The following is a 14,469-nucleotide window of genomic DNA, read 5'->3' as shown; positions in this document are numbered from 1 at the left end:
TTCTAGGGAAAAAAGTATATAAGTTACGCTATATCATAGTTTAATCAAGAAAAAAATTCCCAGTGATAAAAATATATTGTTCTTGAATGAAATTTTGTGAAAGAAATGGAGTGAAAATATGAATTTAAAAAGAATAAAAATATACAATTTCCAAATGTTAAAAAAGAGCTTGTTGTGATATTTTAAATCCATAATGAAGAGTCTCACAACATTGTAGTATTTAGAGTCCATTCACCTGATTTTTTTAGAGACATGAAGAAATTTTATTTTCAAAAGTCAAAATTCATAATAACCTGTAAATTATTTGCAACTTTTTAACTATGATAAAAAGTTTAGAAGTTATCTTCAAAATATGGAAGGAGATGCGGTTTTCCAAGGTTTGCCAAGGTAATGTCAAAGGGAAAAAAATTAATGTCACTGTAATGAAAATGAGCATTTTCTTTTCTGGATAACCTGAGGATTCTCAGTGAGAATATTCAGAACATGAGGGCTCATTTCCACCATAGTCTACAATGTTGACTCATGTAGAGGTAATCACTAGTTCAGGACACTGACATGTTTTATCCCTTCAGTAAATTTATTTTTCAGTAAATCTTTTTCAAGTGTTTTTTATGGTTCAAGCAATATGCTAGGTGGAGGAGAACATATAAGTCTTCGGGTACAACATTCCCAAATGTTGATGATGAAAATTTGTGAAATAAGATAATAAATAAATGACTGTAATGGAGCTTTTATATGATATGGCTAATAAAGTTAATTATTCCCTACCAAAATCAGGATCAATGTAACATTGTATTCTACAGCCAAGTAATTGCATATGACTAAAAAGATCACCTTATTTACTATAATGTACTGAAAAGACCTTACTGAAAAATTTAATGAATAGATGATCAATTGAGATAGTAAATGAGATCAAATAATTGGGGCATTGCATATTTGATAATGATGATGTGATCATATGCAAACTGAACTTAAAGTGGATGAAAATATGAATAACTAATTATACAGCAAATGGATAAACTCTGTTTTGGGCAAAAATAGAAATATAATAAAAATACATAAATAGTTTTAATTCTCTTAATTATTCATAAATTCTCCAAGCCAAAGTTAATAGCATAGCAGGCTTACTAACACAAACAGATAGAGAGGGAGAGCTTAAGAGATAGAGGAAGAAAGTGAGAGAGAGAGTGAAAATCTAGTATTCTTAAAGGAAAGTTAAGAATATATACCCATTCATCATAGGTGTAGGTATTTTTCTGTTTCTTTTTCAAAAATAAATTACCAGTTTATCAGAAACCTAGCATGATTTTTCTCTCACATTTCTGTATTGGTCCTTATGTGAAGCTGACTTTTCAGATCGGGTAAACATCGACAGAGAGTATAATTCTTTAAGGGATATATAGCTTTTTAATTTTTTTGTACTCACATTTCTCAGTGCAACATAATGAATATACTTATCTCCCTTTTACAGTTTTTTCTTAGTTAAACCTCAGTCTGTAGTAACTCTGTACATAAGAATAATCATTATAACAGTTATGTCCTTTGGAATATGTAATTTTAGAAGACAACAATAGTCTCCTGACAAGAAATCACATTTTATAATGTCATTTCCATGTCTAGATTTAAAGTTAAGAAAAAATAGTTTTAGTCATTTGGATCTATGCACATTCAGTTTTTTGGGAAGGAAGAACTGTTTTTCAATATTAGGGGCATTGGTGGCCTTACGTGTTAAATCATTGTTTGCCTTAGAGAACGGAACTAGAGACCCCACTACATTACATTGAATTTCCTTGTTGCCTAATTACTTGCTCTTTGAAATAAGGACCTGTCCTTAAATTTGAACTGGACTCAAATATGAAAGCTGATTCTGTAAGATTGTACCTGATGCATGTCAACAGCGGAGGCAGAGGCTCTTCTCTATTTAGAGCACAACAAATTACATCCTCCTTATAGTCATGTTTTTAAATTTCCCTAAAACTCCTCGGGTTGAAAAGAACCCAGTAAATTTAAACTGAGTTCTCTTATTGTGTATTTTTCTCACTTGATTGAAACCCACAATAGCTCTTTGCAGCCAGGGTGAATGAGGAAGAACCAGGAAATGCGTGCATCATAAATATTCAAGACTTTAGGATTAGGCCATTGAGAAGGTTGTATCACGTCATCGGGAGTAAGATAGATGGACAAGTTTCTGTGCCAAAGATTTCATTGCATCCATCTTTGCTGGCAGCTTCAGTGGCTTACACCAGGCTGAACATTAAGTGTCTGAAAAATATGGTGAGTGAAAAAAGGAGAGGAAATGGAAAGGCGACTAAACTTGTTAAAATTCATAGGCTCAGAATATTGGTTACTAGGTAGGCCCTAGTAACCTTGTTAAATAGATACATTTATCTTTGGACCTCTTCACACAGTAAGTCTGAATCAAAACTCACTTCCATAACTGCAGAGCTGCATATTACCCTGGGGCTACACAAGGAACTCACTGCTTTATCTTCTGCCTGTTTTTCTTATTATTGATCAGACCTACAATGACAGGGTGACAAAGCACAGAGAGAACAGACAGCAGGCTTGGAGGTGGACTCAGACTAAAAAAGTCTGAGAAGGTTGAGGTAAAGGAAGATCTGGTGAGTGATCCAGAGATTCACTTCTCAATGGGGTTGCAGCTATAGTGAACTCTGGATCTAATGGGTCAGTCAACTTTTGTATCTTGTGCTACTAGAAAGAGCTCATTTCCATCGAGGCAAGCAAACTAGAACCAGGATGATTAGTAAGTAAATAACAGTAGGGAGATACTACCACAAATAATAGTATGTGGAACCAGAGCCTGTAGGGACATGCCAAAGAAAGCACTGAGATTATTCCTGCTCCAACAAGAAATATTAAAATGGTTGGGTCTGAGTTGAGTTGTCTCAGAAACCCTTCTTTCCCACGATGCTGACACCAAAATCTGATCTCAGTGTTGCTTTGATCTTACCTATAAATCAGATTGGATAAGTATCGAAGAAGTGTATGAATGGGAAGCTGTTAGGTGTCATTCATTTATTCTAGACTCTATTCTCTCCAGATATGTAGGTTTCCTGTCTTAAAACCATAAGAAATGAGGTGTTGGTTGAATACAGATGGCTTAAAGTGCTACATATTCCAGATTATGTGTTTTTAGAATGGTTTATTGAAAAATAAAATGAATTCAGAATAAAGCAAAACAGAAAACATCCCAGTGGTTCTCAACTCTGTGTATCAGATTCAAATGACAAGAGACTAAAATTCATTTCAAACTGACTTAATAGAAAGAATACTTTAATGGTTTGAGTGACTGAAAGATACAAGAGCAAAACTGGCTTTAGGGATGGTTAGATATAGGTTTTTTAATAATGTGATTAGTAAATCCTCTCTCTTTGCTCCTGACCCTGCTTTCCTGCATCTGCTTAATTCTCAGACAGGCTTTCCTCTCCTTAGTGGCAATTACAATGACCAGAAGCATGAGGCCAAAAGTATCTTACTTTAGCAACTCAGAAAAGGAGCCTATGCTTTTCCCCAAGTATTTCAGCAAAAACAATGTAGTTGACTCTCATTGATCTCTATTGAGTAACATGCCTTTCTTAGAATCAATCAGTTTGCCAGGGACCTGCACTTTGTCAAGACCTAGAGAATAGACTCACTATTGGGAGTAAAGAGTGAGGTTAGCATCAACCGGACTATTTATACTGAGATTAAAAAAGGATTGGTTCCTGAAACTAGAGGAGGGATGCTGTTAACAATAATGAATTCTAGCAGGAAAGCCACAGATGTCTTTTTAATTTGGAATCCCAGATCCCTTCCCACTTCAGATTTACCCAGCCAGAATCTCCAGGGGTCAAGCCTTAAGCAGCTGTATTTTCAACCTCCCCCCAAAATGTGTTTCTAACTCACAACATGGGTGAGAATAATTGCAACCCAAATGATTAATTCTAAAAATGAGTGATTTTATGCATTGTGACACCAGGAAGGGAGAGAGTTGAAGATAAGTGGATAATAACATGTTTTGTTTATACATAGTGACTGTTCTTCTATATAAATTTCCATTAAAAATACCAACATGAATGATAAAATGCAAACTAAGTTAATAGCACTGTCACATTAACCTAGACTACTGGAATCACTATTGACAATTGATGCTCATCAGCTGAACACATCAACATTTTAAACATGATTGAGATAGACTTGAAGGAATATTATGAGGAGATATTTGCATTGGTTCCCCTTCTGCTGTTTACCTACTATGGTTAAGCCACTTAATCCCAGTGGCTCTCAGCTCTCACATCTATAAAACAAAAATGCTGGATTTTACTGATATTACATTCTATCTAGCTATAATATTTTATGATTTTATTATTAAATTGTGATGTCACATGTTAATAGTTTCACCAAGAGTTTCATCTGATCATGGGACAGCGGCATTAGCATCATCTGGGAGTGATTTAGAAATGCAGAACCAGGCTTCATCTAGACCAAATGAAATGAATCAAAATCTGCATTTTTAAGAAGATCCCCAGGCGACTCATATGCACATTAAAATTTGAGAAACTTTGGTCTAGACAACAATTCCTACTACTGGCTGTGCTTCTGAAACCACCTGAGAGCTTATTTAAATTGGAGATCCCTAAAAGGCTCCTCACCATGAGAGACTAATTGATTAAGTTTGGGGCTGTAGCTCAGGAATACATTTTAATATCTCTCCAGATGATTCTGGTGTACAGCCACATTGATCTTGTCTAGTTTATCATTAAATATGAAACACACAGTCAAAACATCATCTAAATCCATAAAGTCCACCAGCAATTATCTTACAAAAGGTATTGTTTGTAGTCATTTACACCTCTGTCTGGCTTATGAACACATGGGAAATAGTATCTCATTTTATAGATGGAAAAGTACAATTCAAAGAGGAAAAATGGATTAACCTAAGATTATTGAGCTAATGGCAAAAATGAGATTGGACAGATACTGTCATATTTATTTTGAAGTTTTTTGTAGGGGTCAAGATTACGCAGTATTGAGACTAATATTTTTCTTGAAAAAGTTGAGCTTAGTTTACAAAACTTTACCAAGTAATCAAATCTAACAAAATTAAGGTCCCAAACATTTTTATGTTTATGGGATTTGACATCCCTGAAGGAAACTATTCTCAATATTGTCTAACACTATATCTGAGTGTATACCAACTTAATCATAAATATTAGGTAGCTTTGAGGGAAAGAATATATTCCTTTTTATACTCTTCATTAATGGTCAGTAGTGTGATTTCCTCAAACTTGTTTATCAATACAATAGAAATATTATCAGAAAAATCATAGAAAATATAAATACCTACACATGATTTAGAATGCTTATCTAAATTACTCAGTATTCAATATAATATTTTCCCTTAATAATCCTTAATTAGCCACTAAATAGATAACTAGTCTTGCTTGGTTATTTATCATAATTAAACTTTTGTGTCCTAATCACAATTGGCAAAATCATACAAAAGAGATTCTATGTTTAAATGAATAAATAATTTGAATTTTCAATATTAAAATAAGACAAATTGTAAGAAGACATTTTATATTGTCTAGCGCTTGTGAGATATATAGAGAAAACATAATGATAAAAGCATTCATTGAAACCCACCAGCCTCATAATAATTTAATGAACTTGATTGCCATCTAAAAGAATCAGTACAGTTGCCTTGGTGACAGAGATTATCTTTTTAACTTCTTGAGTCTGTCATTTTAAAATCTTGAATTGATAATATTTTTAATTTGTTAACAATGTGTTATATTAATAGAGATAAATTGTATGCTTTAAATTGACCATGTGACTCTTTTTTTTAAATGTAATTTATTGTCAAGTTGGCTAACATACAGTGTATAAAGGGTGCTCTTGGTTTTGGGGGTAGATTCCCGTGATTCATCGCTTGCATACAACACCCAGTGCTCATCCCAAGTGCCTTCCTTCCTCAATGCATATCACTCATTGAATCTTAAACAAAATTATAAACTACTCAAAAATAAGCTCTTCTTTAATTACAACTAAACTATCATAAGCAAAATGCACGTAATATACAAAATAACTCAGGAAGACTTCATTACAAAATAAGGTTATCCTTAGGACTCATTTAACACAATCTATTTTCACTAATTTGGTCCCATTGATTGCTACTGCTAGTGACTCTCCCATTTTAAGTACCATGGCCTCTCCTCCCAAATTATATTTGGGAGATGAGCTCAGAGTCTTGGGAAAATCTGTTGGTTATGATTACCACTGGCCCTGTGGGAGACATAGAGGTTAGATGATTACATATTGATATAATTAAACTGTCTAAAGATGAAGAAGGAGAATCAAGCCAATGAAATGAATCTTCTAATTTAGAGAAGTTTTAAAGACTTTGTCTATTGAATAATTATGTGTTCCCATGGGCCATGCAGCACACACTGTGAGAACCAGAAAATTCCCTGTTACACCTAAAAGTTCCATTTGGACTACCAAAAGGATCACTGAAATCTATACTTATCTTCTCAGATGTCCAGCATAAATATGTGTAACAAGTTTCAAAATTTCATTATTTCTGTGTATAAAATATACGTATATAACAAGTGCCATCAAATAAAAGAGAATGCAGATTATCATTGAAATACCATAAGTGTCAATAGGGAATGCTGGAGAACTGCAATAACATCTAACATGTAGAACAAAAGGGATAGAAATTATGGACCCTTCCTTTAAGTTATGTTGAATTGCATGTCCTATTTTTAAATCCTGTCCCCAATTATTTCAAATGAAAGAGACATGATATTTGTCAACATTTTATTACAGGTATAATATATTCAATTCATAGTTGACTTACTTTTTATATAAATATCTGTGAATAAGTTTTGAAATAAAGCAAAGCACGAAAAAACTATTTTAGTATTAAAAACTAGTATTACTACTAGTACTAATTATTACTAGTATTTAAAAAATTTTTTAATACTCAATATCCTTCGACTTTTTAAAAAAATGTGTATTTATTTATTTTTGAGTGTGAGAGGACATACATAAGCAGGGAAGAGGAAGAGAGAGAGGGAGACATAGAAGCCAAAGCAGACTCCAGGCTCTGAGTTGTCAGCACAGAGCCTGACGTGGGGCTTGAACTCATGAACCGTGAGATCATGACCTGAACGGAAATCAGACGCTCAACAGACTGAGCCACCCAGGCTCCCCTATTATATATTTATCAAGTCGTTGGTATGTGACAGCCACTATTGTTACACATTGAAAATTTAACGTGGAACAATATAAATATAATTCTTGCCCTCATCAATTTAGAATTTAATGAGAGAAACAAGTAATTATGATAAAAATAGCCAATATTTACAGTATGCTTACTTGATAACCAGATGTCGTTGTAAATTCTTTACATTTTAGATTATTTTTTAATGTTTATTAATTTAGTTTTGAGAAAGACAATGTGAGTGGGGGAGGAGCAGGGAGAGAGGGAGCCAGAGAATCTGAGGCAGGCTCCTCACTGTTAGCATAGTGCAAGAACCCACCATGGGGATTGAACCCACGAAGCTTGAGATCATGCCCTGAGCTTAAGTCAGATGCTTAACCAAGTGATCCACCCAGGTGCCCCACATTTTAACTTATTTTAATTCTTCTGTAAATCTATGTGGAAGGTACTATTAATAACCTCATTTTACAGATGAAGAAATAAGGTTTGCACAGCTGGTAAGAAAAGGAATCAGATTCCAACTGGGCAGATTGACTCTAGCATCGATTATCTTAACCACTAAGCTGTATTTTAATACATGTCAGATATATTTTTGTATAGATCTGTTAATAACTTACCTGTGTCTACTTTTTCTAAAAAATGCATATTTTAATTACATTAGAATACCATAGATTTATACCAGCTTTCATATGACAATTATTAAAATAATCATTTAATGATCATTGCAACCCAGAAATAATGAAAAATCTCAATATTACTAATTTTTACTTTCCCAACACTTCACGAGTCTGGTGCTGAGACTAACACCTCCTCAGAGACGTTGGACTCTGACCTAATTGGTTGTTTGGCTTTGAACTTTAGAGAAACAGCCTGACTGAGGAGGGTATATTTCCTTATTATCTTCATTGAATTATAAAGCATAAAAGCCAAGGTTTAAATTTCCTGAGTTCCTTAAATGAAGGAAATTTGTAAATGCATTTAGAGCCTAGCTTGATATAGTTTTCCAATGACTTCAAATGTTTTTAGTTTTAGAGTGGGAGATGAATAAAAATAAGGATTTAAAGGGAGACCTTATAATTTTTCTCCATGTCTTACATTTATTCATACTTCCCTGTAGATGTGGAGGAAAACTACAGAGGAAAATCAGGAGTAGTGAAAAAAGTTGGACTATGCTTCCCACATTCTCTGGCGATAACTTGCCCTTTTCATAAATCTTTTAGTACAATTGTACCATTACCAACACTGTAAACATCAGTGGAGTACTGCTCCACTCTTCTAAGGTACGGTTACTGATGACTCCTTTTTCCCTCCTGACACATTGAGATAATTATTGCTCTTCTTCCATATTATTTTTCCCTTCTCCAATTCTCAAATTTCAAATATAGGTTTGTATCCTTAAGGGCCTGTGGGCAGTCTCACACCTGGATTGAGATACTTTGACTTCTGTGCCTTCTCAGCCACAAAACAATCTTTAAGGTTTACTGGTTACCAGAATGTCTTATGATTCCAACTGGCATCTGGTGCTGTGACTTATTATAATGTCTTAATAGACACTGGGCATTAATCTAATTGGAAAACACATATATTTGGAGGTAAATAACAACTGCTTTGATCTTATTCTTTGTCCCTCGTACCCAGGATTTGTGCAGGTCTAAGTGAACTGTATCTAAACAGTGTCATGATGTTAAATGCAATTTTATGCGATTATACATTATTGTCATATTACACAAAATGGAGTTATTCACCAGTCTATGGAAATTAGCAAATAACTGGAAGCCAGTTGTAATATAATACAGGGAATTTTATTTTTCTTGGAAGTTTTTTGAAAACCATAGGGCGATAAAGTTCTACCTTTAGTGACTTGAATCTTTAAAATTTAATTTTACATTCTTATATAAATGGTTCTTAGCTGGAAAGAGCAGTTGAGAGTAAGAAATCAAACATCATTTGCTTGTGAGAAAAAGATCCTTCTGAAGTCTAAATTGGAAGGACATTGTTACTCAATTGGACAAGAGCCTGGATGGTTATCATTTCCTGGCTCAAGTGTAAGGAGATAGAACTGGCACATGTGCAGAGGCTTCACTGGTTTCTCCAGGCATCTGATAGTCACAGGCATCAACACTTGCCATAGAATGCAGTCACCAAAGAAAATTCAGTGTTGCAGTAAAACATGCAGAGAGAGATGTAATTTATCCTTAAGTCTCAACCATAAGAAATAAATTTCTTTTGTCTTCTATAAGCAGAGAAATGTAGGCCTATGTATGCCTTTATAAGGTTAGCTGTGTGAGTCTTCACTCGCCTCTATAGAAATACTAAGGGTCTTTGAGTGAGTTAAAAATTTAGTTGATGACAGTCCTGCACACAAGAAAATGCCTGTGTAAGTCATCATATTTTATTGTGACCTATAAAGATCTTATTGTGTATGTGTGTGTATTTTAATCCATGATCCCTGCCTCCACTTATGAGAAATCTAAGTAGATCTGTCCAGAGCCATGAGACTGTCCTCATAAAAGACTGAAGTATCGAGTCAGGAAAATAAAAAAAATATGACTTTATCCTTGAGATTGGTCTGAGTTATAGAACTGGGTTGTGTCTGCTCCATTTACTGTTGAGTAAAAAACAAATACTCAGAAATATATTGCCATTTTTTCAGTCTAATTCTCTTTTAGTTTCATATTATTTATATTTTTGCTTAAGGAAAATGTGTAGTGAAATATATCCAACATGCCAGGATTTACCTTCCTTCTTGGAGTTAACTCTCTCCGTGTATTTGGAAATCAGTGGATTTCCCCCTGCCTTTTCATGAATGGTGCTCTTGATCCCAACCTTGTTGAGATTTGTCTTCTCTCACTTTATTTTTTTCCCTCTAGAATGGACTTCTGCTCATTTCAATGCTGATCACAATCTACAGCTCATTCCCTTTTGATGGGATGCTGCTGTGTACAAAGGAGCTAGAGCTAAGGGGTGCCGAGTTGGCTCCTGCTACTGCTTCTTATTTCTGTTCTCTTATGTGCAAACATCCACCTGCCTTGCAGGAAACCCAGCCATGGATGAACATGGGTTGTCCAGTCCCACAAAACACCACCTGTCCAGCGTATTTCCCCAAATGAAATTAGGGTAGGAGGCTCTGACAGGTTTGCCCAAGCAGGATGGCCTTTAGCACTTGATCCTGCAGAAAATTCTAACCCAAGTCTGATCCTTTGTGGGAGCTGCAGAACCTCTGCTTTATTCTTCTGAGTGGCCAATAGATGCCTGCGGAACATGCACACACACACACACATGCACACACACACATGCACACGCACTTACCTCTAAAGGAAGAATATTATTCTAAATGACAACTTTAAGACCTTCTTCTCTCACAATGAAGGTAGAATTTCAAGTAAGCTTTTAATTTAGAAGATTTCATCCCATTTCTGTATTCAAATCAATCCCAACTAGGAGTAAGAAATTATCTCTTAAAGGTGACTCCCTTAGCATGTCCAGACTACTCTAAATCTTTGGCGTTTTACTTGCTTTACTGGCCTGATTTATACAAGGCACCAATCTTTGTGGCCTCTGTTGATCTGAATAGGAAGGAGGAAGCAAGATAGTACTGGCAAGGGAGAATTTCAAGTTTTCTTTTTCATTTGTAAAAGATTGAACTCTGTGGATGACCTACCGTTTTTCAAAGGTCGTTTGCCCACTCCTAGGACTAAACCAGCACTGGCTGATAGAAATACAGTGTGAGCCACATACGCAGTTTAAAATTTTCAAGTAGCCACATATTTAAAATGTAAAAAGAATAATATGAAATTAATTTTAATGACATGTCTTATTTAACCTAATCAGGGTCTCAGTGAGGGCTTAACCAGAAAAGCAGAACCAGTAGGAGATTATGCAGATATATTTATATATTAAGAAATTTATCACAAGGAATTGGCATATGTGATTGTGGGGACTGGCTAAGCATAGGACAGCAGTCAGGAAAGGAAAAATCACAGGCAAAATTGAACCCACAGGCAGGGACCAAAGCTGTCATCCCCAGACAGAATTTCTTTCTCCTCCTTGGGAAACTTCATGATCCAGAATCATCTTCTTATTTAAAGTCTATGGATTAGGGATTTTAATTACATCTGTAAAATACCTTCACAGCAAATCCTAGATTACTGTTCATTTGAATGACTTGGAATAGTAGTCTGCCCAAGTTGCCACACAAATAAAATGATCACACTAAATATGCCCCAAATCATATCATCCCAATATGTTATTAATATAAAATCATTAATGAGATATTGTACATCTTTTTTTATACTAAATCTTCATAATCCAGTATGTACTTACACTTACATCACATCTCAATGTTAGACTAATCTCATACCCTGTCTTTAACATCCACATGAGTCCTGTGGCTATTGCCAGGCGGTGCAGGTCCAAAGTAACAGTGATTAAGTAGGTTATCTCATATGTTTAGACAGTTCTAAAAATATAAATTCTTTGTGTGTGTGTTAAATAAGGTTTATGGTAGTTTTATTGCCTATAGCCGACAAGATGCAACTTTATTTTGCTTTTGCAAACTGAACACAGATGAAAATTTTCTACACATATACCTCTATATGATAATTCAGTATAGTGCAACACTATTCTTCTTTCATAATTAGAGAAATACTACAGAAACCAAAAGCACAAGGTAATCAAAATAAATACTGTCTTGAGTCATCTGAACATGTTCTTTAGGGCTCCTTTTGCCCTACAGAATGCATTTGGCAATGTCTAAAGACATTTTTTATAGACATTTTTCAATGTCTAAAGACATTTTCATTTTTCATGACAGGGGATGGAACTACCACATACATTTAACAGGAGAAGCCAGGGTTGCTGCTAAATATCATAGATTGCACAGAATAACCTATTCCACCTCCAAATAATGATTCACCCACCTTAAAAAGGACTGATGATAACTGGCCAACAGATATCTGAACACACACACACACATGCACACACACACACACACACACACACACACACACACACACACACTTGGGAGTAAGATTTGGAGACCTATAGAGAACAGATTTTTTTTAAAAAATGGTGAGGCAGACAAGAAAATGTAAGTTTCCTGTGGTCTTTGAAGATCTTTCTTTGAAACTTGGAGAAATTTTACCAGGGATGAGATAAAGTATCTTAATCTTTTGTATCTCCATTGCCATATCAAAGCCAGGGATGGGATAAGGGTAAAGGAGTGGCCCCGAATATAGTGTGATGATGGATTCATGGAATAAACAAAGAGAGGACATTTTCACAGTGATAATTACCTCCTTAACAGGTGAAAATCACTAATTGTTTTTCCCGAAGATACTTAGGATTTTCCTATGGTTGGTCTTGATTTTAGACTTCTGGAAAAATTACAAAAATGCAAATTCACATTTACAAACGGAGAATTTAAAATGTGTACAGTAATTAGCACCATCTCAGATCATCTGTGAAATAAAGTTGTGATAAATAAATAAGTAAATCTCATTAGCATTTTTCAAAGATAAACCATGGTATTAAGACTAAGTCACTTTTCAGAGGTAGTAATCATATTTGTAAACTCTAATATCTAATTTAGTTCCATCCAAATTAACTGCAAATTCAGAATTAACTTCATTTTCTAAGCCTTGGCAATGTATGTATACTGAAGCTAGCAGCAAATTAAATATATTTGTTAAAATCTGATATTTAGAAAAAAATGTAACGACTGACTTATTCCATGAAATGTGTCATATCTGCATGCAGTAATTATGGGTTAAATGCAATGCCAAATTCTGATTATAAACATAACTTAGACTCAATACTTCTGAGATATATTTCCTATTAGGTAGTTACAGTTCATTTCACAAATTCTTAATTTAATATGTAAAAATGAAATCTTCCTCAATCTAAATGACATTCTTACTAAGGATTCTTAATTGTATTGAGAGTAATTGAAATAAAACATAATTATAGTTTGTGATCAATTTTAGCACTGAAAACAGTGACAACATATCCTCATTGATGCAAGTTTTTAAGCTTTTTCAAATAGCACTAATTTTGAGGTAAATTCATTTTTTCCCTTATTTCAATAAGTGAGTGATTTATGTAGCAACATGTTACAGTGACTTTTTCCATTTAGATACCTATACCTTAGACTTCATGGTGGAATTTTAAAGTTTAGATCACAGTTATAGTTTATATATTGTATATTTTCAAAAATAGTCTTTAAAGTATAAATTCTATGTTTTTCTAGAAATACACAAAGACAAGACTGAAAAGCAGGAGAAACCTGAAAGGAAAATAGTACCTAAAGGTAAATGTTTAATATTGTGTTTCTTCTTCTTTTTTTATTTAGGATACATATTTTGTGTATTCAAACAGGAGGAACAAAAATTTTCATGTTGAATGTTCTCTTGTTGTAACATTTTTGGTAGTGTTTAGATGAACACCTTTATTTCTCAGTCAACTTCAGGTATAAATATATATGTAATATTTAATAATTGGAATAAAACATGTGACAATCTTTAAATGACTTATAAACAGTTTTTACTTACTGAGATAGTACTGTGAATATAATTTTTGACTTACTAGCAAACATTTTTTCTTCTTTGAATAAGTTACTGTAATTAGTCAGAGTTCAAATTTTTTTTAACCTTGAATTTTTTATGCCACTTAGAACCTTTAAAATCTTTGGCACAGAAATGCAGTCATTTTATTGGCTCACCGCTGACTGCTACAGCCCCACAACTTTCTTACCAGACTCAAGGGGTGCATGGACAGTGACAACATGATGATTAATATCCCTTTCAACTCAAATGAATCCAGTACCTGCAATCTTGCATCAGAGGCATATTAATAATGACGAACATTGTCTTGCTCATTTTATCAAGCATCACTTTTCCAGGAGTGGCCTTGTAGTCATAAAACTTTAAAGAAACTTATAGGAAGCTTTCAAAGGGATATATTTCTAAATATGCCCAGGTTTCCCCAATGATCAATCTCGTGTGTTTTTTAGGTGAGTTAGGGAAAAAATTAAAACCTTATAATTACTGTATTTGTGTGATAAGGGAAGAAAATGAAATACTTTTTCTGGGATAGAAATTGAATCTTGTCTAGTATTTATTATGTCAAAGATGTCTAATGTAAAACTATCTGCAGTAAATGGCAAAGTTGCAAATAGTGAAGTTTCATGTAATAGAAGTTCTACTTAGCCTTAAAGTATACCAATATGCCAATCTATATTAAAA

The 14,469-nt window shown here is 34.1% G+C and overlaps 1 protein-coding gene across 1 annotated transcript in view; it reads left to right on the top strand.

Annotated features, from left to right (window-relative positions):
* The window catches only part of TRDN (triadin), a 395,011-nt gene that overhangs the window by 76,687 nt on the left and 303,855 nt on the right, over positions 1-14,469 (top strand). Inside the window, exon 5 of the mRNA XM_043592239.1 lies at positions 13,476-13,535. Within this exon, the coding sequence (XP_043448174.1) occupies positions 13,476-13,535 (60 nt within the window). The remainder of the gene's footprint in view (positions 1-13,475; positions 13,536-14,469) is intronic.

Source organism: Prionailurus bengalensis, chromosome B2 (assembly GCF_016509475.1).
Source record: "Prionailurus bengalensis isolate Pbe53 chromosome B2, Fcat_Pben_1.1_paternal_pri, whole genome shotgun sequence".
Taxonomy (NCBI): domain Eukaryota; kingdom Metazoa; phylum Chordata; class Mammalia; order Carnivora; family Felidae; genus Prionailurus; species Prionailurus bengalensis.
Note: the sequence above shows the minus strand (reverse complement) of the source record. Positions and strands in the feature narration are given on the sequence as shown.